At 48.0% G+C, this 27,272-nt stretch overlaps 1 protein-coding gene across 2 annotated transcripts in view; it reads right to left on the reverse strand.

Moving 5' to 3' along the window:
• OLFM1 (olfactomedin 1) overlaps positions 1-27,272 on the reverse strand; it is a 50,371-nt gene that overhangs the window by 12,683 nt on the left and 10,416 nt on the right. Inside the window, exons 1-2 of one of the 2 annotated variants that reach the window (XM_070955663.1) lie at positions 15,399-15,548; positions 8,581-8,730 (exon numbers count right to left, since the gene is read on the reverse strand). In XM_070955663.1, coding sequence (XP_070811764.1) covers positions 8,581-8,730; positions 15,399-15,548 — 300 coding nt within the window. Of the gene's footprint in view, positions 1-8,580; positions 8,731-15,398; positions 15,549-27,272 lie in introns of those variants that run through there. The other variant, XM_070955664.1, reaches the window with a different exon arrangement.

The raw sequence follows: 27,272 nt of genomic DNA on the forward strand, positions 1-27,272 counted from the left end.
TACTCAATGCAGCCAAAGAAAGCAAGGCAGTCAGATGGAGGTAAGGTTTTTGTTGTAACAGTTATATTATTACAATAATATTTGTGTTTTTGTATCATCAAATAATGCTACGATTTACAGGTGGGGTGCTGGAATTCATTCGTTCATTATTGATGTTATTTATAAATCCAGAAGTATTTTAGGGCAGCATTTTTAAAAATGCAAAAACGTATTACGTAAACTACACTGGAAATAAATCAGTAATGAACAAGGAAGAAACCAAGACTCCACTCCAGGGGAATAAAAGTAGAACTGAACAAGACTCTGCTTTCAGCTCCTATATCGTCCTGGACAGAGGTCTGCTGGAAAAGGCAGAGTTTAAAAGCTTTCTAGATTTTATTCTAGATTTTCTAGATAAAAGCTAAGAGTAAAGACAAAAGTCGATGCAGAAAGTTGTAAAACTATATATATCTGTTGTTAGTATTGTATTTCACACTATTTCTGGTGTACGTGTGTTTTTGCTTTTTGTTTTTGTCTTTTGATTTCTTTTGCTATTGTGTGTTTGGTTTTAAAATGTAAAATGCTCAATAAAAAATATTTTTAAAAAATAAATAAATAAAAGCTTTGTAGAAAATCCACAGGGTGGGTGAGGGCTGTATGGACAAGGAGGGAGGAACCTGCTACTTCAAAGAGTAGCAACACGCCTCTCAGATCACAAAAGGCAGTGCAGTTTGATTGATGGGCCTGAAATACGCCAACATGGCTAGAGCTTAGAAAATCTAGGATCGAATGGATGAGTCCGTTTCTCAGATTGCTGACGATCGTTGGCATGTGTATGTTTTGCTGCCAACATGCCAATCCACCCACCTGTCTATCCCTCTGTCAACTGCTTCATTTACATCAATTGGCAAGGTAAAAAGAGGTCAGGACTCTAGAAAGAGTGCAGAGAAGAGCAACCGGGATGATGAGGGGACTGGAGGCTAAAAGATACGATGAACGGTTGCAGGAACTGGGCATGGCTAGTCTAGGGAAGAGAAGGACCAGGGAAGATAGGATAGCGTCTTCCAGTATTTGAGGGGCTGCCACAGAGAGGGGGGGAGGAGATCAACCTATTCTCCAAAGCACCTGAAGGCCAGACAAGGAACAATGGATGGAAGCTGACCAAGGAGAGATTCAACCTGGAAATAAGGAGAAATTTTCTGACAGTGAGAAAAATAACCCATGGAACAGAAGCTGCCTTCAGAAGTTGCGGGAGCTTCATCACTGGAAGCTTTCAAGGAGAGACTAGACTGCCATCTGACAGAAATGATGTAGGGTCTCCTGCTTGGACAGGGGTTTGGACTAGATGACCTACAAGGTCCCTTCCATCTCTGTTAATGTGTACTTTTTGACTTGCAGCTGCTGTTCAAAAAGCAGGGGGGCAGCTGCAACCAGGAAGGCCTTTGCACAGGGTTCATCTTGGGTACCAGTTGCACCCATTCCTGAGGCAGAAGGCCTTTTAGGCAGCCATTCATGACCTGGTCCCCTCACCTTAATTGCGTTATTGCAATGTGCTCTACGGGGGGCTGCCCTTGAAGGCTACCCAGAAGCTACCGCTGGTTCAAATCTGTCAGTTTAATGCTTTTAGCTATTTTTGTTTTCTCTAATTTTCAATGTTGCAAATGGCTTTGGGTGGCCAATACGTTTAAATAGATAAATTTTTTAAAAATGATAATGGCGCTGTAAAAAAAAGCAAATGCAATCCTCAGCTGAAGTACGGTGTCAAAATCAAGAAAGATCTATTTTCTGTATTAGCAATAGCATTTAAATTTATATACCGCTTCACAGTGTTTTACAGACCTCTCTAAGCAGTTTACAGAGTCAGCCTATTGCCCCCAACAATCTGGGTCCTCATTTTTCTGACCTCGGAAGGATGAAAGGCTGAGTCAACCTTGAGCTGGTGAGAATCGAACTGCTGGCTGTTGGCAGAATAAGTCCGCAATACTGCATTCTAACTAACCACTGTGCCACCACAGCTCTTCCTTCCTTCCTTCCTTCCTTCCTTCCTTCCTTCCTTCCTTCCTTCCTTCCATCTTTTCCTTCCTTCCTTCCTTCCTTCCTCCCTCCCTCCCTTCCCAAACAGTAGTACTTAGACTTATATACTGCTTTACGGTGCTTTACAGTCCCCTCTAATCTGGGCCCTCATTTTACCGACCTCGGAAGGACAGAAGGCTGAGTCAACCTTGAGCCTGGTGAGAATCAAACTGCCAAACTGCTGGCAGCCAGCAGTCAGCAGAAGTAGCCTGCAGTACTGCATTCTATTGGTCAGATCACACCTAGAATACTGTGTCCCATTCTACATTTTAGGAAAGACACTGGCAAATTGGAGCACGTCCAGAGAAAAGCAATGATGATGAGGGCGAATAGAACAAAAAACTGAAGAGGAACAATTGGATGTGTTGGGTACCTTCAGTCTGGAGAGAAGAAGACTGCAGTGAGACAAGTGTCCATGATCATGTAGATAAAAGATGTGTCAGGATCGCTTGGAAACATATTGGAATGGGTTGGGTTGGGTTGGGTTGGGTACAAGAAGACCATCCTAAGGATGAAAGCTGCTCCTCAATGGGAGGCTCTTGGGAGATGTTTGAACCACCTTCACTGGAGGGTTTAAGCAGAGGCTGAATGGCCACCTGTCTGGGATGCCCCACCAGGAGGATCCCGTGCAGAACAAGGGCTGGACTAGATGACCAACGAAGTCCTCCGAAGTCTTACATTCTATGACTCAAAACTGGAGCTGCATCATTAGGCAAAATACCAAGTTCATTCAAGGATGTAATTAGTGTGAAGATGGGTGCGAAGATGCGAATCCTGGAGTCGGGAGAAGCAGCTGGGGACAGCAGTAGAAAGGTCATCTGCCTGAAATTCTTCCCAGTGGCAAGACAGATAATGTTTCTCTCTCAACTATACTAATTATCGATAAATTTGCATCCAGCCCTGCGCATCGGAACATGCAGATCTCTGCAAATCCGTGCCTAGGGTTGCCCCTTTCTTTGTGATGTATTGCAAACTGGAGACCGAGATGCTGAATAGGCACTTCAGAAAGAGCACTGAAACATGGCTAAACTCTGCTCTCCTTTCCCTGCTGCGAAATGTGCAGCAGCAAACAATCTCCAAAGGCAAACCTTGATTTGCAGAGCGTTTTCCATGACAGAGTCTGTCCGGCACACAATTGGTCATGCAGGTACAGGTAATAGCAGTAGCACCAGCACTTAGACTTACACACCGCTTCACTATGATTTACAGCCCTGTCTGAGCGGTTTACAGAGTCAGCCTCTTGCCCCCAATTATCTGGGTCCTCATTTTACCCACCTCAGAAGGATGGAAGGCTGAGTCAACCTTGAGCCCATCAGGATCGAACTGCCGGCAATTGGCAGAATTAACCTGTAATACTGCATTCTAACCACTTGCACCTCCACAGCATAGATAGATAGACAGACGGACGGACGGACGGACGGATGGACAGATAGATAGATAGATAGATAGATAGATAGACAGACAGACAGACAGACAGACAGACAGACAGACAGACAGATGATAGATATGAATGGATGGATGGATGGATGGATGGATGGATGGATGGATGAATGGATGGATGGATGGATGATAGGTAGGTAGGTTGGTATGTAGGGATGGATGGATGGATGGATGGATGGATGATAGGTAGGTAGGTAGATAGATAATAGATAGATAGATAGATGATAGATGGATGGATGGATGGACGGACGGACGGATGGATGGATGATAGGTAGATAGGTTGGTATGTAGGGATGGATGGATGGATGGATGGATGGATGGAAGGATGGATAGATGGATGGATGATAGGTAGGTAGGTAGATAGATGATAGATAGATAGATGATAGATGGATGGCTGGATGGATGGATGGACGGACAGATGGATGGATGATAGGTAGGTAGGTAGGCAGATGATAGATAGATAGATAGATAGATAGATAGATAGATAGATAGATAGATGATAGGTAAGCAGATAGATAGGTAGGTAGGTAGATGATATAGCACACGAAATGGTAGCTGATTCCTTTAAAAACTACAAGCCCTTCCTTCCTTCCTTCCTTCCTTCCTTCCTTCCTTCCTTCCTTCCTTCCTTCCTTCCTTCCTTCCTATTCTCATCTTCCTTCCTTCCTTTCCTTCCTTCCTCCCTCCCTTCCTCCCTCTCCCATCCTGAAAAGCATTTGTGCACGACAGAGGCCGTGAAATGCCTCCTAATCATGCACTGGCAATCAGAGGCCATTCCCACACAAATGATGGATGATTGATGTAGCAACAGAAAGTCTGCCTTCATTCATGATCTACGGCTCTGGCTCTGGCGCAGGAAGCCAAAAGACACCATCGCTCACTAGTGTGGAAACAGACCGAATTAATGAATATTCAAGTAGTCCTTGCTTAAAGACTACTTAACTGGACAGGAATTTCTGTCGCTAAGCGACGGGGCAACAGTAACATCACATCACGCCACTTAGCGATGGCAGTTTCAGTACAGGCAGTCCTCGACTTATGACCACAAAAGCTTGGCTGTTAAGTAAGACATTTGTTGAGTTTTCCCCCATTTTACACCCTTTCTTGCCACCGTTGTTAAGTGAATCACTGAAGTTGTTAAGTTAGTAACCCAGCTGTTATGTGAACCTGGTTTCCCCATTGACTTTGCTTGTCAAAAGGTAATCACATGACTTGCAACCGTCATAAATCTGAACCCATTGCCAAGCCTCTGGATTTTGATCACGTGACCATAGGGATACTACCGCAGTCATAAGTGTGAAAAATGGTCATAAGTCACTTTTTTCAGTGCCATTGCAACTTTGAATGGTCACTAAATGAGTTGTTGTAAGACGAGAACTACCCATAGTCCCTACCCATAGGCCAGGACCTCACACTTTGCTGCCCTGCTGTGCTTGCCTCTGCTTCAACTCCGCCACCCATCCTTTGGCTGCCCTGCACCCTCCCCTCTGCCCTCCCTGCCATCCTTCATGCCCTCCTCTGGCTGCTGATGTGGCGTGCCCGGCCTGGCCCTTCATGTGGGAACTGCTGGTGGTGTGGGGCCTCCTTCCCAAAACCTCAGGAAGAGCCAGCATCAATGGAAGAAGACGGCAAAGGGCAAGGGGGGCACCAAGGGGGAGGCGATACAGAGCTGCGAAAAGGCCAGAGATGAAGGTAGGTTAAAGTGCCCTCTGCAATAGCCCTTAGACTTACATACCACTTCACAGTGCTTTACAGACATCTCTAAGTGGTTTACAGAGTCAGCCTCTAGCCCCCCCCACCCCCAAACCATCTGGGTCCTCATTTGACCGACCTCAGAAGGATGGAAGGCTGAGTTAGTCTTGAGCTGGTGAAAATCGAACTGTTGGCAGTCAGCAGAGTTAGCCTACAATACTGCATTCTAACCACTGCACCACCATGATAGATAGATAGATAGATAGATAGATAGATAGATAGATAGATAGATAGATAGATAGATAGATAGATATGGATGGCAGACATAGAGATAGATAGCAATAGACTTAGACTTATATACCGCTTCACAGTGCTTTACAGCTCTCTCTAAGTGGTTTTATAGGTTTTATATATATTGCCCCCAACAATCTGGGTCCTCCTTTTACTGATCTCGGAAGGACGGAAGGCTGAGTCAACCTTCATCCTGTCATGATTGAACCGCTAGCAGTGGGCACAATTAGCCTGAAATTCTGCATTGTAACATTGAATGGTCACTAAATGAACTGTTGTCATCAAGATCATTCTGGATCTTGAGCCTGTCTTCTCAAGTGTTGGCTGTTCTCTCCCCGCCCCGTCCCCCCCACCAGTTGGTCTTGTCTACAAGTTTGATGAGTTCCCCTTCTATCCCCTGATCTAAATTGTTTATGAAGATGTTGAGGAGTAAAACAGAATCTCGGGGTACCCCACTGCATGCTTCCCCCCATATAGATGTACTTCAATTGAGGACTATCCATTGAGTGCAGTCGGTCAGCCAGTTAAGAACCCATCTGGTGGTGATGCTGCCTATCCCACATTTTTCTAGCTTACCAAGAAGGCTGTGGTCTACTCTGTCAAATGCCTTTCACTCCACATCATTTCACTGGTCCATTAATTTAGTCACTTTGTCAAAGAATGCAATAAGGGAGAGCTACCCTGATTACCAATCCCAGGAACTGCAGTAACTCTCTGAACAAAGGAGAAGACATTTTATAACTCTGATTGTATCCTCCTTGCACTTTTGTTCAGGAAGGTTTAGAAAAGCTCTGAAAGACTTGGTTTAGCCACAGCTACAGATCTCATCAAGAACACAGACCTGCGATATGCATTCCATTTACAGAATATTGGCAACAGAAGACACTATCGTGACCACCATAAGTAATGGCAGCCCCTTTAAACCAGGGTTTCTCAGCCTTGGCCACTTGGAAGATGTGTGGAATGCTTGCGGGGGAATCCTGAGAGTTGAGATCCACCCATCCTCAAGTGACCAAGGTTGAGGAGCACTGCTTTAAACAGTCCACGGTCCAGCAAGCAAGATTTGAAGCTTTGTTACTGGAAAACATCTAAGGTGTTAAATTGCTTCATGCATTATGATTGGGGGTAGGGAGAAACCTATCACCATATTCATCAAAACCTGGCAGATTATATCCCAAATGCCAAGGATAATGATATGTTCGGTTGCCAGAATCTAATTAATTTGGGGAATGGAGGTGGAGAGATGATATTTCATAAAAATCTGTGCAATGGAAGCAATTAAACATTGAATTCCTTGATCTCGAATATTATCCTTCTGATCTCTGTGGACCGGAGGCTATTAAAAACAGATCACATGGATATAAAAATATATATATATATATACTCAGAAATCCACAAATCATCCTTTTTTCTGTTACGGTTTGATGATATCAAACCCAACCTTTTCAAGTCAGTTGAGAAAACAAAGAGCACAGCCTTGCATTTTAATGTTGCTGCTCACATGGCCTTTTTGGAAGCTGTGTGCGTGGAACAAGTTCAAGCATTAAATTAATGAAGAGCGAAGTGGTTTGGGCCAATTGGAGGTTTAATACTTTCCTCTCCTAGAAGATTTATTTAGGACAATAGACTGGCTTTGATCTTTTCAGTTTTAATTAGCCAGTATAGATTCAAGTCTCTTGAACATCAAATATATTTTCTGTGGTTCTCATCACCATAACAAGGGACACAAATTAATTGAAAGCAACCAATCTACCCCTTTTGTGGTCCCTCATGTATAAAGAAAAAAAGGTAAACCTTTACTATTCCCTGACTATTCAGAAATTTTAAAGTTTGCACCCTGCAACCCTGGGTTCCTAACTGCAGATTTGGAAACGCCAATAGATGCCCATGTGTGGCACACAATAACAGAGGTAGCCAAACAAGAGGCACCGGGGTTTTTTTTTCCTCTAAAAGAGTCAAATTCCAAATATGGAAGGGGAAAAAAATCAAAATATTATTTTCCTAAAATGTTGTAGCTAAAATTTAAGTGGCGAAATGAGATACAACATAGTGGGCTTTGAACAATACTCTGTTATAAAGAAAAGGGTGCCCATAAAAGGTACCCTCTCTTTAGCCCCCCCCCCCCCAAAGCAGTCTGTCTCAAATTCTGCAGCCTAGCAAATAATTCCACTAAATTTAATAGCAATGAAAACATTTGATTTAAACGTGGGACACCTTAAATTTACTCTACTAGTAAATCAACCAAAGTCATCATTGATCATCAGAGTCCTGAAATACATTAAAACTTCTAGCACTTCATTCCACGCCCCCAAATCGAATTCGAATTCTGTTTTGGCAGTTTAAAGCCCCCCCAGACTCCCCCCCCCACTTCTTCACCTAATTCATATTCATTTTGCAACTCAGCTTTGCAACTGCAATTTGGTCCCTCCATTGAAGGCATAGATAGATAGATGGATAGATATGACAGAGAAGATAGATAGATAGATAGTAGATAGATGGATGGATGGATGGATGGATGGATGGATGGAAGGAAGGTAGACAGACAGATAGAGATAGAGATATATATGATAGATATGTAGGTAGATAGATGATAGGTTGGTAGGGAGAGAGGCATGATAGGTAGTTAGATAGATGGTAGGTAGGTAGGTAGATGGATGGATGATAGGTAGGTAGATAGGTAGATTGGTAGATAGATAGGGAGAGACAGAGAGAGAGAGATGAGAGAGATGGTAGGTAGGTAGGTAGATGATTGATAGATGACAAGTTGGTAGGTAGATGGTAGGATAGATAGATAGATAGATGAGAGAGATGGTAGGTAGATAGGTAGATGATAGATAGATAGATAGATAGATAGATAGATAGATAGATAGATAGATAGATGAGAGAGGGTAGATTGATAGATAATAGATAGAAGACATGTAGGTAAGTAAATGGTAGGTAGGTAGGTAGGAAGATAGGAAGGTAAGTAGGTAGACAGACAGACAGACAGACAGATAGATAGATAGGTAGGTAGGTAGGTAGGTAGGTAGGTAGATGAGAGGGAGAGAGAGAGAGGGAGGGAGGGAGGGAGATAAGAGGCATTCCAGGGCCACCATACCAAGTTACCTTTTCCAGGAGCTGCCGTAGCTGCTTTGTTCTGGCATCCCGTGAGCACATCGTCTGCTGAGGTGCCACCACTGTGCAGATGCATCGTCCTTCACTGTCCTGAGCAGAACTGTACACCTGCCAGCTTTCCTCAGGGTTGGTAGGCAACACCTGGTTGGACACATGAGAGACATAAGGCAGGTCTCAGGGGTCTCAAAGAACTAAAAAGCTGCGCAAACGGAGGGGGAGGAGCAAGGAAGGCGGAAGGGAGCAGAAAGAAGACAGCATTCTGAAACAAACCGCCAGCAATTTTAACAAAGTGCTTCATATAATCAATAATACTCTGGTTTGCATTCATCTCAGAAGAAACCCACCCTGCAAGGCAGGCCATGGTAGCATGCTGTAAATGGGGCACCCCAGTGTATTTGCATCAAAATCAAGGTGCTGCCAAGGCTGTCCCAGTTTACAATTCAGAGTCTCATTCCACTGAGCCACTAGTGCAGAGCTCAGGAAGGCAGCCCCCCGTTTCCCAGATGTGCCCCTCTGACTAGACTGTCGTTCTGGGCTGAGCTCCCTCCACAGGCCTTGCTCTGGCTCAGGGCAGGGGAAGGGAAGGGGAAGGGGAAGGGGAAGGGTAGGGAAGGGAAGGGAAGGGAAGGGGAAGGGGAAGGGGGGAAGGGTAGGGAAGGGAAGGGAAGGGAAGGGAAGGGGAAGGGGAAGGGGGGAAGGGTAGGGAAGGGAAGGGAAGGGGAAGGGGAAGGGAAGGGGAAGGGGAAGGGGAAGGGGAAGGGGAAGGGAAGGGAAGGGGAAGGGGAAGGGGAAGGGGAAGGGGGGAAGGGTAGGGAAGGGAAGGGAAGGGAAGGGAAGGGGAAGGGGAAGGGGGGAAGGGTAGGGAAGGGAAGGGGAAGGGGAAGGGAAGGGGAAGGGGAAGGGGAAGGGAAGGGCAGGGGAAGGGAAGGGGAAGGGGAAGGGGAAGGGTAGGGAAGGGAAGGGAAGGGAAGGGAAGGGGAAGGGGAAGGGGAAGGGGGGAAGGGTAGGGAAGGGTAGGGAAGGGAAGGGAAGGGGAAGGGGAAGGGAAGGGGAAGGGGAAGGGGAAGGGGAAGGGAAGGGAAGGGAAGGGAAGGGAAGGGAAGGGAAGGGGAAGGGGAAGGGGAAGGGGAAGGGGGGAAGGGTAGGGAAGGGAAGGGAAGGGGAAGGGGAAGAGGAAGGGAAGGGAAGGGAAGGGAAGGGAAGGGAATGGGAAGGGAAGGGAAGGGAAGGGAAGGGAAGGGAAGGGAAGGGAAGGGAAGGAGCAGCCGGGGATCCCTGAGCACCAGCAGCTCCCTCAAAAGCGAAGGGCCCGTCCCTTAATGGGGAGGCTCATCTGGCCTCGGGGCAGCCAGTCTTGCTTCCTTTCCCACACCATCAAGCTTTGCAAGTCACATCACAAAGAGCTCTATGGGCAACCAAGTGCTGTGGCCACCATCCATGCACCTTCCAGAACTGCTGGTTGGCTCTTTACCCACTGCTTGGGGGGGGGGTGTTTCTCTTCTCGGCTTCTCCTGACATCGATTTGACTTCACAGCCCCAGGTGACCAAGACATGGGAGGACTTGCAAGCTATATATCCTAGTGGTTAATGAGGAGCCTCAACTCTGAAAGCAGAGGGGCTCCGACGAGGCTGGGGGCTCTGCGTCCCCCTCCATTGCGGTCGCCCATTGCGACCACCGTGTGAATTCATCCTGGCTTGTCTGAGACCAAGCTGATTTCCCACAACTGCAGCAAGAAAGAAGGCTCGACACTGCTCCTCCCCCACAAACAGACCTTGCTGGCAAGCAGAATCCGACAAGGGCAAACCTGAAGCAGCACTTGGCCAACTGAGATTCTACTCAGCCATGGAGGCGCGATGCAAGGATGCCCACCTTCTCCCCTTTCAAGACCCCCTTCAGAGAAACGGGCAATGCCTACACCCCCCACCCCCATCTGCCAGATCGCTGCAGGACTCTCTAACATGGCTGTTTAAAAGAGCTTGGAGGCTGCTCAGGTTTTCCCAAGCACTTTGTGTTCCAAAGAATGGCTGCAGGGCCTATTTTTGCTAGCCACATAAATAATTAACTGCGTTAAAAGCATCTTTATGGCTAGTCTGTTCCCAGGAAGAAGAGGAAGAGGAGGACGATAAGCACGGAAGAAAACATTTCCGTTGGCTGAGATGCTGAGAGGTTTCAGAGGTGAAGTTTCCAATCATGGCTCTTGGGGGGCATCATCTGTCCAGGCCAGGCAGGGTCTTCTGAAGCCCCCCGAGACCCACAGACAAAGGGAGCGGCTCCCACCATCTCCACAGGGCTCTTCCTCAGGCAAAACGTTATCAAAAGGAGAACCGGTTCCAGGAGAAGCCATCTTGGTGATGTCGGAGAATTCACGCTGCTTCAGTTTCATCAGGAGTTCGGGGCACAGGAAGGCATCGCGAGGAATTCTTCCATTGGAGGATATAAAAATCCGGGAAAGTAACTCCAAGAAAGAAAGGACATTGTCCCAACTGGGGACAATCCACGTGTCAATCCCAGCCGAATGTTGGGTCAGAAACACGTTGCTGCAAGAGGAATGGGCTGATGATCCCAGAGCTCTCTTCCTTTGCTCAGAATCTTCCTTTGCTCAAAATCACGGTCCTTCCTTCTGCTGATCATGCCCTGCTCAGTGGCACAGCTAAGATGACCATAAATCAACCCAAATTGGTGAATTCGCTTAATTGGCTGGCTGGCTCCCCACCAGAAGGCAGTAAATTCCACCTCCTGACTTGATCTTATTCAGCCGCTCTGACTGGATTGGGAGGCAAGTCTTCTGACCTGGCCAGGGTGCCTCTTCGCTTACCACTGTTCATTCGGCCACCTGCCCCACAAGATCTCTGGTGAGGATAAAGCTGGCTAACTCCGTGATGTGCCTGTTCTGAACCCCCCAAGTTTCCAAAACACAAAGCAATCTCTGAACGGGGTGTGGACCACTCTGGGTCCCATCAAACGCCTCGGTCTGGCAAAAGGCTTTAAATACTGTAGCTGTTATCTTGGTTTGCTTCAGCTCAGGTAACTCCTTCATTCTCCTGGGCAGACTTGAACAGACCGAGCCAGGTGGGCCACTGCAACAGAGGAGAGCAGGATGGTGATGGGCAGAGTTGGTGAAGTGGTGGCAGAGTTCCTCCATCTCTTCTCCAGAGGGGGCCCTTGTCCAGAAAGATCTAAGCAGAATTGAAGGAAGGGGCAGTGGAGAGAAGCAACAGGGGTTGTGGGGGAATGGCTGGCACGAGCAAGTTGAAGTCTTCAGGATGAGATCGATGAATCTTGAAAGAGTTGCCAGCAGGACGTCATCTCCAAGAAATCATGGAGGATTAGAATAATGCCAGAGAATGGAGAATGGTCAGTTTTGGTCTCCTCTTCAAAAAGGGGGAAAAGAGGGCCTGGGCAACCACAAACCAGTCAGCATGCAGATACAGGTGAAAAGAGTTGGAAGGGACCTTGTAGGTCATCTAGTCCAACCCTCTGCCAAGCAGACCCTCCACCATTTCTGACAGATGGCAGTCCAGTCTCCCCTTGAAAGCCTCCAGTGATGAAGCTTCCACAACTTCCAAAGGCAACTTCTGTTCCATGGGTTGATTGTTCTCACTGTCAGGAAATTTCTCCTTATTTCCAGGTTGAATCTCTCCTTGTTCAGTTTCCATCCATTATTCCATTATTCCTGATGCAACCAACGTCAGGCAAAATTTTGGAAAAGGTTATGAAATACGATTTTTTTCCCCCTGAGCACTTGGAAAAGAATGAGCTGCTTGGTAAGATGCAACATGGATTACTTGGGAATAAAATATTCCAAGCTCAACCTGATCTCCTTTTTTGAAAGGCTGACCTCAGCTGACCAAGCAGAATGTGACTGATGGAAGATACCTTGTCTTCAGCAAAGCCTGTGACTAAGTGGCCAGGAGGTTCAAAGAAGGGGGTGAAATGTGGGCCAGGGGGCTGCAATCATGAGACGGGCAGAGCCGGTGGGACAGTCATAACTAGTGAGGGTCAAAGCTATCCAGGGAGAGGGGAGGGCAGAGGGGGAACGGTGGGCCCTGAAATTACATTTATACAACACATGACTTGAGAAAATGGTTAGGAAACAGGATATCCAAGTTCAGCAGTGATGCAAATATTGGAAGGAGACAATCCTACCCGGGAGGATTGATTTCAGAAGGATCTTGATAAATTGAAATGTTGGGCAGAAAATGGCTTGAGGAAGCATTTCACTAAAGGCAACTGGCAAGGAAAAACAAAGGCCAGGGTAGGATTAGGATTAGAGAGATTGTGGGGGGAGGGCTCCCTCGGCTGGAGGGGCACCATCTCTCAGGAATGCCCGAGTGGCAGAGGCTGGACTGGATGATGCCCTCCCATGCTATGGTTCTATGAAACTCCCAAATTGATGCAGTCGTGAGAGACACGGGGAGACTTTTAGGGACAGACGCTACTGTCAGAGAGGCACATGATACGAGCGTGTTTTTTTCTTTCAAACACTCAGCCAATTATGAAAAACACCCACACGGTGTTTACGTGGGGGCTGCAGACCTCCATCTGTGCCTCCAAATGTCCAATGCACAAGCAGGCAAGCAGCAGCTTCCCACAGCTTCTCCCCCCCCCCCCACGGATCTCATTGCCGGGAGGGGCCGCTCTGTAACAGCTGGGGCAAAGTTGGGGCTCACAGGTTGTCTTTGGGCAAACTGAAGCATCCCCTTCCTTACTCCGCAGTGATCACGGAGTACATCGGAACTTTCACTCCCCCTGAGTTGTTATGTAAAGCTGCAATTTCCTGCTATTGACACTGTAGGAGGGGAGTGGGGCAAGCTTCTGAAGGATGCAGATCTCTTCTTCATTTGGGATGGAGCCACAAAAGGGTCTTTGCCCGCTCAGGCCATCTCACAGTTCAGCCAAAATAGGAAGCCGTTGGCTCTGTAAGGTCTTTGGGGCAGGGGAAGCCACATCTGCCAGCTCTCAGCCTGCTGCTGGGTGCCCGCCTTGCCAATCCCACCTGTGCCCCTGCTGCCCATGGGGGGAGAGTCTCCCTGGAGTGGTGTTCCACAGAGGAACTGGCAGGCTTTCCAAGGGGGACCATTGACACCACCCACAGACATGCAGTCCACTTTGGATCATAAACCGTATTCAAGAGAAGAGAAGAGGCAAATTGCCCAACCTCTTTAAGTCCCACCGATTCCTTGAGAGCCGGTTTGGTGTCGTGGTGAAGGCCCCAGGCAAAAGACAAGAGCTGCTGAGTTCCTGTCCTACCTTAGGCACAAAGCCAGCTTGGTGATCCTAGGCCAGTCACTGTCTCAGCCCTAGAAGCAGGCAATGGTAAAATGCTTCCAGAAAAGCTTTCCAAGAAAATGGCAGGGGCCACTCCTGTCAGTTGCCAGGAGTCTCACGCACAAATGGGGGAGGGGGGAGAGCTTTTGCCATCAAAGAGTGCCAAGCTACAGCCATGTCTCTGCTCAGGACCCAGAAAGCAACCGGTCAGTGTTTCCTTTCATGTCCCTCAATCTCTACAGGACTGTGGCCTCAAGAGTCAAAAATGCGAATAGCCATGGCCTTCCGTTTCCAAGCATGGCTCCATGGCGTACGGAGGGTCATTTGCGAAGGCAAGAGGAAGGGGTGGGGGTGGGGGTGAGGGGATGATGATTCAGCCACATGCAATGTCCATCCTGATCTGCTGGCCGGACAGCTCCCCTCAGCTCCAGAGACAGAGCTCAACCCAGGAGGCCAAAGGTGTCCGAACAGATCACCAAAACCAAAGTCTGCCCTCAGTGCCCGGAGGGGGGGGCTCCTTTTGGCACCCCCGTCATTCTTCATGCCCACCCAAAACCTTTCTCCCTCTTTCCCACTTGCCGAAAGACACCAAACAGCTTTATATGGTTAAACTCACTTTGGCATCCTTGGGAAGGAGCGGGAGGCAAAATACAGCCTGAATGTTAAACTGTTGAAAAGAAATTATTTTCTAAACCAACCGGTAAGAGGTTTATAAGGATATACATGACTTGTAGCTGAAAAGACTTCTTCTCCACCCAAACCGGCGCCTTTTCCTCTGAAATCCCCTTGGAGGAATTAGATGAATAACTCCCACTTAAGCAAGGGATGAAAAACAGGGCATCTCCCTGGGTGGAGGGACTGGACCTTAGCAGAAGCCAGGAAAAGCACAAGGGTGCCATGTGTCCCCCCCCCCCACATTGATCTGACATCTGTGAAAAGCCCCTTAGATTTTTTGTTCTCTTTTTCTTTCTTTCTGTTTGTTTAATGCACACTAAAGTCTTTGACCCTGGAGCTTTGATTTCTCCTCCTCCCAGCCGGCCTCAGGTACACAAACCCGCATCCCGGAATCCGCCCCCTCGTGCCCCCCGCCCACTTAGGTTCACCTCGGCCTTGATTCCCGCCCCGGGGGGAGGGGCTGCCCTTGGAGGCTGAAACTGCCCCGGGGGCGTCTCCTCCTTTGGGGGGCAGGGAAACTGCGCGCCCCCCGCTTCCCTTCACCGCGGAGCTTTCCTCACGACCCCTTGGAGGGGACGCCCGCCGGTGGCCGACAGGCTGAGTGTCCGGGGACCGGAGGACGCGACCCGCGCTCAAACTTTGCGGCCGCGGGCGGGAGGCGGCCCGGCCCCACTTTCCTCCCCGCCCGAAGGGGCCCCCTTCCCCGCTGCCGCCGCCCGGCGTCCCCCCCCGCATCGCCGCTCCCGGCGCGGACCTCGCCCGCCCGCCCCGCGCGGGGGTCTGCGGTTGCGGCCGGCGGCCCTTGACGGATGGCTGCGGAGGGCCGGCCGCGGCTCCCCCTTCCCGGGAGCGGCGCGTGACTCACGCCGGTGCTGCGGTCCAAGGTGCCCCCCGAGGCGGCGCTGAGCTTGGTGGTGTTGAGCCCCACGAGCGAGGGCAGCGTCTGCGACATCCAGTTGGTGATCATGGCCATCGTGCTCAGCACCACGCCGATCTTCAGCAGCGGCACCGACATGGTCCCGGCAGGGCGCGCCCGCCCCTTCCTCGCCGCCGCTGGGGCGCTCCGCCCGCCGCCGCCGCCGCCTTCATTCCCAGCCGGGCTGCCTGCGCCCCGCGGGGCCGGACGCTGCGCCCCGCCGGTCGCCCGGAGCGCCGCTCCGCCGCTGCTGGCCCATGGCCGTCCGCTCCGTCCGCCTCTCCGGGGCCGCCGCCTGAGCGCTGCCCGCGCCTCCCCGGAGCTCCTTCCCGAGGCCGGGAGCGCTGCACCGAGCGGAATGGGCGATCTGGCAGCCGGCGGCTCCGCGCGCCCGCTCCGCCCCGAATCCCCGCCGACCCGCCGGCAGCGCGCGCGGGACTGAGAGGCGGAGCCCAGCCGGGGCGGCCAGCCAGCTGCGCGGCTGCTGATGTCAGGCCAGCCGGAGCCCCCGCCGCCTCGCGCGCTTCCTTGCTGCCCTCTGGCGGGCGAGCCGGGCGGGGGCCCCGAGAGCCCCGCCCGGAAATGGACGCCTGGGCCTGAGGGGCCCCACACCACCCTTCCATGCACCTATAAATACAGCAACATCTCGATTACATTTTACTGCATTTTTTTTTATTAATGCTAACATGCAAATATATCTTTAATTTTAATCAACCATTTACAGTTTTATTCCTGTGAGTAGTTGTCATAGGGGCCCCAGGCCACTGCTTTGCCCTGGGGCCCATGATGCTGTTAAGATGGACCCACCACATCACACCACAGCGTCTGCGCCCAACCGGCCGTGAGGAGCCCCGCCAGAAGCCGAAGCACCCCAGAGTGGGCTCTGCCCTCACCGCCTTTGTGCCGGTGGCCCCTCAGGCAGCCTCTCTTCCCCCTCCGCCTCCTTAGCAAGTGGGCCTCCAGAGAGCCTGGGGGACGAGGTCTCCTGCCGGGGAAAAGGTCCAGCACCAGGCTGGCCACGGTTAGAGGCCTGCAGTGAAGGAGCAGCTCTGGCTGCTGTTTGCCTGAGGAGAAAATTCAGCCATTGATATTGATGACTGGTGTTCCTCCTCTGACACCCCCAAAATGATCCCGACCTTTTTTTTTCTGCCTGGTTCAATCTGAGGGCCCTTGACAAGGTCCCCTTTGCGTTTCAAGCAAACCATCACTGGGGCCCTGACAGGTGAGTGGGGAGAAATCTATGGAGAGTCTCCGTCATCCAGGTCAGGCTTGTCCGAAAGCTGCTTTTTCAAGAGGCAACTGGATTTTTTTGTTCACCAGAAAGTCCAGTTGCCTCTTGAAAAAAGCACCTTCGGGTCCCCTCCATGTTATTCCAAGAATCAAAGAAACAAGCGGCAATCCACCCACAATACTGGGGAAGGATTCGTACCAACCTCAATGACAACAAAAACTGAATATTTAAAGAACCACTGAGTTACTCCAAACACAGCAGTTGTCAAAGACAAGAGATTCTGTCCAAAATTCCCCCCAAAAAAACTAAGCGTCGTAGAGGGTTGGTCCTAGAAATGTTTCCTGCCATCTTTAAGAAACCAGTTCAGAAGATCTTGGCAAGATGTTCACCTTTCTGCTTCACCAAGGAGCCTTGGTGGCACAGCGGACTAAAGTGCTGTTAAGTAGCACCAGCTGCCTGCAATTACTGCGAGTTCAAATCTCACCAGACTCAAGGTTGACTCAGCCTTCCATCCTTCTGAGGTAGATAAAATGAGGACCCGGATTGTGGAGGCAATAAGCTGACTTTGTATAAAAAAGAACACCGCTGGGGGGGGGGGGGCAAAAGCCCTACTAAGCAGGTATATACAAAAGGATGAAGGCTTTTACTTAACGCATTGTAAGCCGCCCTGAGTCTCCGGAGATGGGCGGCATATAAATCAAACCAATAAATAAATAAATAAATGTTAAAGGACTGGTGACTGAATTCACACATGTTTGCTTTTAACTTTGATGGTGCTTGATGATGATGATGATAATGATGATGCTTTTCGTGGCTTGGTGATTCTGGGCAACCCCTTTGGTTCAACATATTTCGCAGATCCTGTTTCATTCCTTAACCAAGATAGGCGTGTTTGGTGAAGGAAGCTTAAGAATCATCCTTGCAGGCCAGCTGCTGTTAGGCAGGGGCTGACTTGGTGCTTCAGGATGGATTGGTGGGGCTTTGGTGCCATCTCCCAGCCAATACTGCTACTGCAGGCCCACAGCTGGGAGGACAGCAAAATCACATCCATGTAATATTAACAGATTAACAGAGTTGGAAGGGACGTTGGAGGTCATCTAGTCCAACCCCCGCCCAAGCAGGAGACCCTACACCATTTCTGACAAATGGCAGTCCAATCTCTTCTTGAAAGCTTCCAGTGATGAAACTTCCACAACTTCTGTTCCATGGATTGTTCTCATTGTCAGGAAATTTCTCCTTATTTCCAGGTTGAATCTCTCCTTGATCAGTTTCCGTTCATTATTCCTTGTCTGACCTTCGGGTGCTTTGAAAAATAGCTTGACCCCCTCCTCTCTGTGGCAGCCCCTCAAATATTGGAAGATGCTATCCTGTCTCCCCTGGTCCTTCTCTTCCCTAGATCAGCCTTGCCCAGTTCCTGCAACCGTTCATCGTATGTTTTAGCCCAGCCCCCTAATCATCCTGGTTGCTCTTCTCTGCACTCTTTCTAGAGTCTCAACCTCTCTTGACCAAAACTGGATGCAGTATTCTAGGCATGGTCTTACTAAGGCTTTATAGAGTGGTAGTAGTACCTCCCTTGATCTCGATTGTATCCCTCTGTTAATGCAACTAGGGAAGCCCCTCCCCACCCTGAGACAAGATGACTGGGCAGGTGAGAGGTTTAGCTGGACCTCAGGAAGTCTTTGGCCAGGGAAACAGGTTGCAACAGGAAGTCATGAGTTCTTTACTCTTAGAGCACAGATGGTGTACTGAGTAGTGGGTGTGAGAACATGACCTCTGCGGCCATTCCAGCAATGGATGGAGAATGAAGTCCTGACACTTTTTGGGACACGGAATCCTTTTTGCCTGTCCTAGAAGCAGCAGAGAAGTGATTCTCAGCTTCTCTAAGCTATGAGCCCTTTGTGGGCACCCCCACGTTGGCTTCTTTTGTGAGGGAGGCACCGATGAGACCTCCACACTGATCAATCTCGGGAAAGGAACTGGGAAATAACGCTGCAGGCCAGAGGGTCTCTGGATGGAGAAGTCTCATCTTCTGTTTCTGAGCCTCTTCAGTCTCTCATTCACTGATTCTGGTCAGGAAGAAGACAGCTGTGTTCACTCAAGGGGAAAGCTGTTTGACTGGGGATTGTTTTTTGTAGCATTGTACTAATCCAGACTCCTGGGTTAGATCATGATTCAGCACTTTGACCCAGAAAAGGGATCACTTCAATAACCAGGTTAAACATAGGATACAGCTGGGGTACCAGTGTGCTTCTCTCTTTGGGCCCTGTCCACTTGGTTGGGGGAGATCTCCTTGACTGCGAATGGTTCAGCCTCTTCTCCTGGGTCTCTGAGAAAGATCCTTCCGTTTGCTCAGGAGCTTCTCCTTTCTGTTCTGTTTCATTAAGCATGTGTTGGCTGGATTCACACCACATGTGAACCTAGGCGAATCTAACTAAATCTGGGATAGTGAAACATGATTGGTATGTGGAAAGTCTGTAGAGATTCTCAGTCATCCAGGTTATGGTTGTCCCAAAGGTGCTTTTTCACGAGGCAACTGGACTTCTGTTTTTTTCTTTTCGCTTCTCATCCAAGAAGCTTCTTCAACTCTGACAGGATAGTGGGGATCTTGGATGAGAAGAAAAACATCTTCAAAAGAAAAAAACAAGAAAGTCCAGTTGCCTTCTGAAAAAGCACCTTTGGGACAACCCTGACCTGGATGACGGAGAATCTCTACAGACTTTTAACTATACAATTTGGGATGAAGACCCTTGGAATGGTGCGGCAGTAGGAATGGATTTCCAGAGGGAAAAATTGAACCATTTGCACCACTCAGGTGACCCTGAGGACACAGATAAACCTCCAAGTCCTTCAAGGACCCTCTAAAAGGATGCAAATGACCAGCTGTCTGCAAGGAGTATAAATCCTTCCATTCCCCACCATCATACAGTCAGAGCTGAAGAAGCTTCTTGGATGAGAAGCAAAATGTCTTCAAAAGAAAAAAGAAGGAAGTCTAATTGCCTCCTGAAAAAGCACCTTTAGGATTATTGGTATGTGCACATAGCACACCATATCCAGCAGTCTTCTGGCTTAAGATAATGGTTGGATTCAGACAAACTGCTCCAATTAGGTTTGAGTTCTCACATCAGGAGAAACACAAACTACCCATTGCATTTGTCTAGCTCAGGGGTGGGCAAATATGGCCCCTTTATGACCTGTGGACTTCAACTCCCAAAATTCCTGAGCCAACTTGGCTGTCTCAGGAATTCTGGGAGTTGAAGTCCACAGGTTGTAAAAAGGCCACATTTGCCCACCCCTGGTCTAGCTCATTGTGTGACATTGCATATCTGGCCGAGAGGTGGATTCTTCTCTCTCATTCATTTATGGATTGAAACTGTGGGGACCCAAGAGGTAGGAAGATGCCCCCCAATATCCCAGGTACTAGAATAATCTTTTTATTCAAAGACTGCCAAGAAAATTAGGGATTTTCAAAGTTACAGAAGTCAAATAGGACACAAGTGACTATACCTTTCCAGCTACCAAACATGAGTTAAAATACAAAAAAGAAAAATTGTGACAGCTACCTCATCACTTAGCTCACCTGTTAGAATCTACTTGGTTGGTTTAATTAGGAAACAATAGAGTTATTTTCCTTTTTAGCTCATCTGTTGATTTATAACCTGCTTTTGCTCCAGGTGTGCAATCCCCTTGCCTTCTGTGAAGTGGGTTAGGCAGAGACTATGGCAGGCCTGAAGCCCCAGGGAGGGAGGACTTGAACCCTCATCCTAATCCCTTCCCTACTGACCCCTGTCTCTAGTCACACACTTGCTGCCCCTTGTTGGAGCAGGGCTGGAAGGAAGCTTGTGAGGGAGGGGCTCATCCGGCAGCCAGTGTGAACAGAGGCCAGCTATATAGCAATACCAATATCACTTAGACTTATGTACTGCTTTACAGCGCTCTCTAAGCAGTTTACAGAGTCAGCTTATTGCCCCCAACAATCTGGGGCCTCATTTGACCCACCTCAGAAGGATGGAGTCAACCTTGAGCCTGGTGAGATTTGAACTGCCAAATTGCAGGCAGTCAGCAGAAACAGCCTGCAGTACTGCACTCTAACCACTGCGCCACCATGGCTCATATGGAAAGCAGAGGAACTTGGAGTGCCTGACTCTTGGTCAAAGAGCAGGGTCATTTGGGCAGTTGTAGTCTGGGTCCCCCTCCAGGAAACCAGGACTGGTCCGGAATGAAAGCGGGGAGGCTGAGCGGCTTCAGGGGCTCCCTTGGCTTCTGCTCAGAATGGGAGACAGCTTGACAGACTCTTCCTCCAGCCCTCCCTTCTCCCCATGCTTCCTGGGGCCTCTTGGAAAACTTCATTCCCCACCACCACCACACACACACAAACACACCTCAGAGCCGCCTTTGCACTTTGTATATGTCCTGGTTTTGTGTGGACAACATTTTTTGGGCCTGAATCTGTGATGGTTTCATCCACCGGCAGTTGCATCCGTGTGGGCTGCACACGGATGGCCGCACAAGAAAGCAGAGTGGGTGGATACGTTTCTCCCTCCCTCCCTCCCTCCCTCTTTTTCGGGAAATGACAATTTATTTTAAATGAGAACAGGTGGCTCTCTGTTAGGCGTTTGAAATGCCATTAGAATATGCCTGCTTTAGTCTAATTTGCAAACACGGAGCCAGCAGACAGCCCGTCCCCATTTCTCAGTAGCAAAGGCAGCCTGTTCCTTGTTCGTTTTTTCCCGTTCCCCTTCAGGGAATTGATCGGGGAGATAAATTGGACCTGCAGCTTTGAACTCCTTTGGGAGACAGAAGGGAGCTGTCCCTGTGAGGTGGCAATGACTCTGGATTCAAAGGCAGGCTTAGGGCATCTCTGACTTTTTCCCTCCCCACCCCCCGTCTTTCCCACCATTATTCTCCTCTCCATTCTTTGGTCATTTTTCTTTCCGTTTTTGTTTGGGTACAAACTGTCCCCAAAAATAGCAATAGCACTTAGATTTACAGTGTGTACCACTTCACCGTGCTTTGCAGCTCTCTCTAAGCAGTTTACAGAGTCAGCATAATGCGCCCTCGACAATCTGGATTCTTATTTTACCAACCTCAGAAGGGTAGAAGGTTGAGTCAAGCTTGAGCCGGTCAGGATCGAACTGCTGGCAGAATTAGCCTGCAATACTGCATTCTGACCACTGCGCCACTAGGCAGGGCTCTTCAAAATAGCTATTCCCACATGGATATTTTAACTAAAAGGGGCATTATGCTTCTCTGAAAATTAACCAGTTGATGTCACTTGCTCTTTTTGGGGGGGGGCATCCAGCAGTTTGGCCACCAATGTCTCTTGTTAAGAGAGGGGATTTCAGTGGTCAAAAAATACATAGGGATTCAGTGGGCACCTGTGACAAGGTTATAGACAGTGGTGGGATTCTGCCGGTTCTAGGAGGTTTGGCCGAACCCTTTGTTAAACTGCTGGCTCGCCCCGCCCCTTGCCCCGCCCCTCTGCACCACTATTTATTGCCAATAAATAGTGGTGGGCGAGGGGCGGGCGAACCAGCAATTTAACAAAGGGTTTGGTGTTTTTTTGTAATTTTATTGGCCCGTGGAGGTTCAGCATAGGCTAATTAGCCCTTGCTTAGATCGGCTCCCGACTCTCAGCTGATTTGCTCTCAGCTGTTTTGCTCAGGGCTCTGCTGCTTGCTTGCAAAGAGTGCTGATTTTTCCCCCCTAGCTATGCTGAAAAACGAAACAGAAAGTAAATCAGGCTGTTGGCTTTGCTGTTGTTGCAACGTGGCAAAATGAGGCAGAGAGAGATTTCTTTTTCTTTTTCCTCACCAAAAAAGGTAGGTGCAAACAACCGGAAATTTAGGGAAAAAGAGGAGATTTTAATACACAAAAGAAAAAAAGCTCTATTTAACTAGGGAATTGTAATAATTGAGATACTATTAATTGTATATTGTGTTGAAAGCAGAAATGGTTAAGTTGTGGTTTGGAGGAATATATGGGGGAAATTATTTGGTTTATTATTATTGGTAAATATCATTAATTGATTTGTAAGAAATTGGATTGCATGGAAATAATTGGAATATTCATGTTCATATTGATTAATATACAAAAAAGGTAGTTATATAACTAATTGATTCATATTAAAATGTTGAATTTATATTAAACAACTGTAATATTACATAATTAACCAATGTGAGGATGGATATAAAAATAGATGACAATGAGAAGGGGTATAATATAGAATAGAAGGGAAAAATTGAATTTGATTAAGATTAGAGATGAAGATGAAGGGTAATATTGGTTTTTTACAAAAATAGATGAGGAATAACTATGGCAAAAAGGAAATATAGAAATTGTAAATTTAATTGAAATGACTAAACACTGTTTAAATTTGTGAACCGGCCAAATACTCTGTTCAAAGAAAATACATTGTATGTTTGTATGTGTGTTTCTAATTATTGTTATTTATTCATATGTGTTCTCTTTTATTCTTTAAAGTTTAACGATTCATTCTTTATCTTAATATCTTTATATTTGTTTGGGGTTGGCTTTCTTCCCTTTCATCTTTTTTATTGTACAGCAATCTTTCTCCTCAAACCTACCACCTCTCTCTTTTCTTTCCTTCTTACTTTCTCTTCCTCACCCTCTTCTTCTCCTCCCTACTTCCTCTTCCTTTCTCCTTCTCCTCCTCTCTTCCTCCCTCTCTTACCCTCACTCCTACTCTAATTTCCCTTCCCTTCCTTCATCCCTCTCTATTGCTGTATCCTTTTATGCATATGGACTACTCAGAGGGCTGAAAAAGTTATTTCTGACTAGTCCTCGCACTTTTGACCAGTCCTCGAACTTACGACTGTCCTCACATTTTACGTTTTTGCCCTATCTTATCACCATGGTGAAGAGAAGCAGTTGTGAAATGAGTGACACGGTTGTTAAGAATGCTACAATGGGCATAAATGATGACCAGTCATAAGTGCGAAGACCGGTCAAAAGTGCGAGGACCAGTCAGAAATCACTTTTTTCAGCCCTCTGGGTAGTCCTTTTGTGCATATGGACTACTCAGATGGCTGAAAAAGTTATTTTTGACTGGTCCTCACACTTTTGACCAGTCCTCGAACTTACGACTGTCCTCACATTTTATGATTTTGCCCTATCTTGTCACCATGATGAAGAGAAGCAGTTGTGAAATGAGTGACACGGTTGTTAAGAATGCCGCAACGGGCATAAATGTGAGGATGGTCATAAGTGCGAAGACCGGTCAAAAGTGCGAGGACCAGTCAGAAATGACTTTTTTCAGCCCTCTGTAGTCCCTATGCAGATAGCCACGCCCACCGGCCACATGACCAGCTAGCCACGCCCACCGGCCACTTGACCACCAAGCCACACCCCCAACTAAGCCACGCCCACAGAACCGGTTGTTAAAAAAATTGAATCCCACCACTGGTTATAGGTCAGCGTTTCTCAACCCCAGGAATTCAAACATGAGACGATTTCAACTCTGGCTGGGGAATTCTGGGAATTCCACCCACTAAAAGGTTGTTGAAGCTGAGAAACTCCATTCGGGGTCATTCCTGACACGTCTGAACTGCTCTCCTCAGTGCCCCGTTTCTCTCAATGCTTCCTCAGCTGGAAAGATTGAGATTTCCTCTCCTTCATATTAAGTTTTTCTCCGGTAATTCTGAGCTTCAGGAGTCATTTTTCTTCTGGTAGGAGTGGAGCCCTGGGTGCCTCCTGGTTTTCAAAGGGCAGAGAAGCCCTGGGATTGGGTCGGCCTCAGGAGGAGGCAACTACGCTGGATGGACAGAAGCGAGGAAGGCAAAACATTCCAGCTTAGGGTTTTTTTTTTCTTAAAAATATATGGAAAAATCCCTTCCCTTGTATTCAGAGGGGGTGAGGATTTTCAGCTCCTGAAAGAGCCAGATGTGGAGGAAAATGGACTTCAGACCTTTTTCATTCCAAATATCTGCACAAATTTTCCTGTCCTGAAGGTGAAATTAATTTATGTGATGCTGTGGTTGCAACAGAGCTGGTACCTTCCTGGTACCTGTCTTACCTGATGTTAATTAATACATTAATTAATTTAAGTCACACAAATTAATTTAATTTAAAAAATAAATTTACAACGGGCATTGCAAACAAAATGCCACCCTGCAGTATGCTTTTCACTTCCAGGAATGCAGAACAGACCCAGGAATTGCCTGGGGGGTGGGATCCCCAAAAAACGTTTGCCTCCACATGTGCAGCTACATTGTCAGGACAAGTTTTCAAACTCACCAATGAAACTTGTAGAGCCAAAAATCTTGTAGAGCCGAAAAAGATGTTGAGACTCTACAAAGAGAAGAGCAACACAGAGGTGGGTAAAATGAAGACCCAGATTGTTGGAGGTGATAGGCTGAATCTCTAAACCGCTTAGAGAGGGCTGGAAAGCACTGTGAAGCAGTATAGAAGTCTAGGTTCTATTGCTATTAATGAAAAGAAGGACATGATAGCAGTCTTCCAATATCTCAGGGGCTGCCACAAAGAAGATGTGGGTCAAGCTATTCCCCACACAGGGCAGGACAAGAAGCAACGGGTGGAAACTAATCAAGGAGAGAAGCAACTTAGAACTAAGGAGGAATTTCCTGACAGTTAGAACAATTAATCAGTGGAACAGCTTGCCACCAGAAATTGTAAATGCTTGAACACAGAGAACTCCTGCAAACAATGACCCAAGGCTGAAAATTACGCCCCCTCCTCCAATTTTTTTTTTCATGCTGAAAACTGATGCTAGTGAAATGCTGCATGGTTATCTCCTTGATACCGGGGGCTCTGGCTCTGGCTCTGGCTCTGGCCCGAGACTAACCCCAGTCTCTCTTGTTCCTCACTCAGCAAAAAAAAAAAAAAAACCCTGTTTCCCAAGGCAGCTAGAAAAGTCCAGAGAGAATTGGGGGAGGGGGGAGGGCAGATGAGATCTCGGAGCCCCAGCAAGAGGTCGGGGAAGCTGCCCTCCTTCTCAAGAGACACAAGCTCCAGGCAAGGCGATTTGGTCTGCAACCAGCCACTGCCAAGGGGGGTTCCTGACCCTTCTTAGCCTTTGTAGCTTCCACTTCAAGAAGAAAACGAGGAGTCCCTCTTCCCTTTTCTCTGAGCCCCAAAGACCTGAGCTGCCTTTCCTTTGTGGCTCTGAGCTGTTCCTTTCCAGGTGCTCTTGAATTACACCTCTGAGCAGCTGCAGCCAGAAGAGGCAGGACTCTGGGAGTTGCAGATAATGAGTTAGGAGGGCTATAGGGATGGAGTTCTTGCACACCCAGGTGTGACCAAGATGCTTAGTGCTTGCCAGTTTATAAACCAGAGTTGCTGGGATGGAATGGCTCAGAGTGATGTGGGAACCTAAGCCCTGATGACGCAGTGGTTAGAGCGCAGTACTGCAGGCTACTTCTGCTGACTGCCGGCTGCCTACAATTTGGCAGTTCGAATCTCACCAGACTCACGGTTGACTCAGCCTTCCGTCCTTCCGAGATGGGTAAAATGAGGACCCAGATTGTTGTGGGCAAGAGGCTGACTCTGTAAACCGCTTAGAGAGGGCTGTAAAAGCACCGTGAAGCAATGTATAAGTGCTATTGCTATTGTGGCCAGAGCTTTCATTAAGCAAAACTGTGGTTTGGATCAAAGATGGGGTGCGTATGTGAGCAGGGGCTTAGCATTTCTGTGAATCAAACTACGCCCACCTTGTAATTTCTTCATAACAGGCTTTGCCTCAAAGGGACTTCCTTTGAGTCTGAAGAACTGTTCGCATTGCCTAATCCAGAGCAATTTGGCCAGGGCGGGATGGGTGTGTTTGTGTGTCAAGCCTTTTATTTGGGAAGTGTCTATGGGGGAGCCTGTTTGCAACTTTGAAGGGACATCTGCATTACGGCTAGTCCCAAATGCCCAGAGCCTGGAGGGTCTCCACTCACTTCCCAGAGCATCTCGATTATTTTGGGGGCATTTAGGGCAGGGGTGAAATGCTCTCAGTTTGGACCGGATTGCCTGATCTGGTAGCGATGGTGGCGGGTGGTTCGAAGAACCGGTAGCAAAAATCCCTGCCCCCCCCCCATGCCCAGCTGAGCCGCACAATCATCAGAGGCTTTTATTTTAACTTTTAAAAGCATTTTTTCTACAACCTCTTCAGCCAAAAAAATGCTTTTAAAAGTTAAAAAAAAGCCTCTGATGATCGTGCGGCTCAGCTGGGACCGTCAAAGGCTTTTAAAAGCATTTTTTCTACAACCTCTTTAGAAAAAATGCTTTTAAAAGCCTCTGACGATCCCAGCTGAGTTGCCTGATTGTCAAAGCCTCTGACGATCAGGCAACTCAGCTGGGATTGTCAGAGCCTTTTGAAAGCATTTTTTCTGAAGAGGTTGTAGAAAAAAATGCTTTTAAAAGTAAAAAAAGTAAAAAAAAAAAAAAAAAGGCCACGCCCACCTAGTCACATTACCCCCCCCACCAAGCCACGCCTACAGAACCGGTAGTAACAAATTTTAGATTTCACCACTGATTTAGGGGACAGTTAGAATGCAAACATCCAGCACTTTTATTTGGAGATTATTGGGTTGGGTTGGTTTTCATAAGAATATTGCCAGTTTGGCTAGTTTATT

The sequence above is a fragment of the Pituophis catenifer genome, unplaced genomic scaffold (assembly GCF_029215685.1).
Source record: "Pituophis catenifer annectens isolate HBS135680 unplaced genomic scaffold, rPitCat1.0.hap2 SCAF_17, whole genome shotgun sequence".
NCBI lineage: Eukaryota > Metazoa > Chordata > Lepidosauria > Squamata > Colubridae > Pituophis > Pituophis catenifer.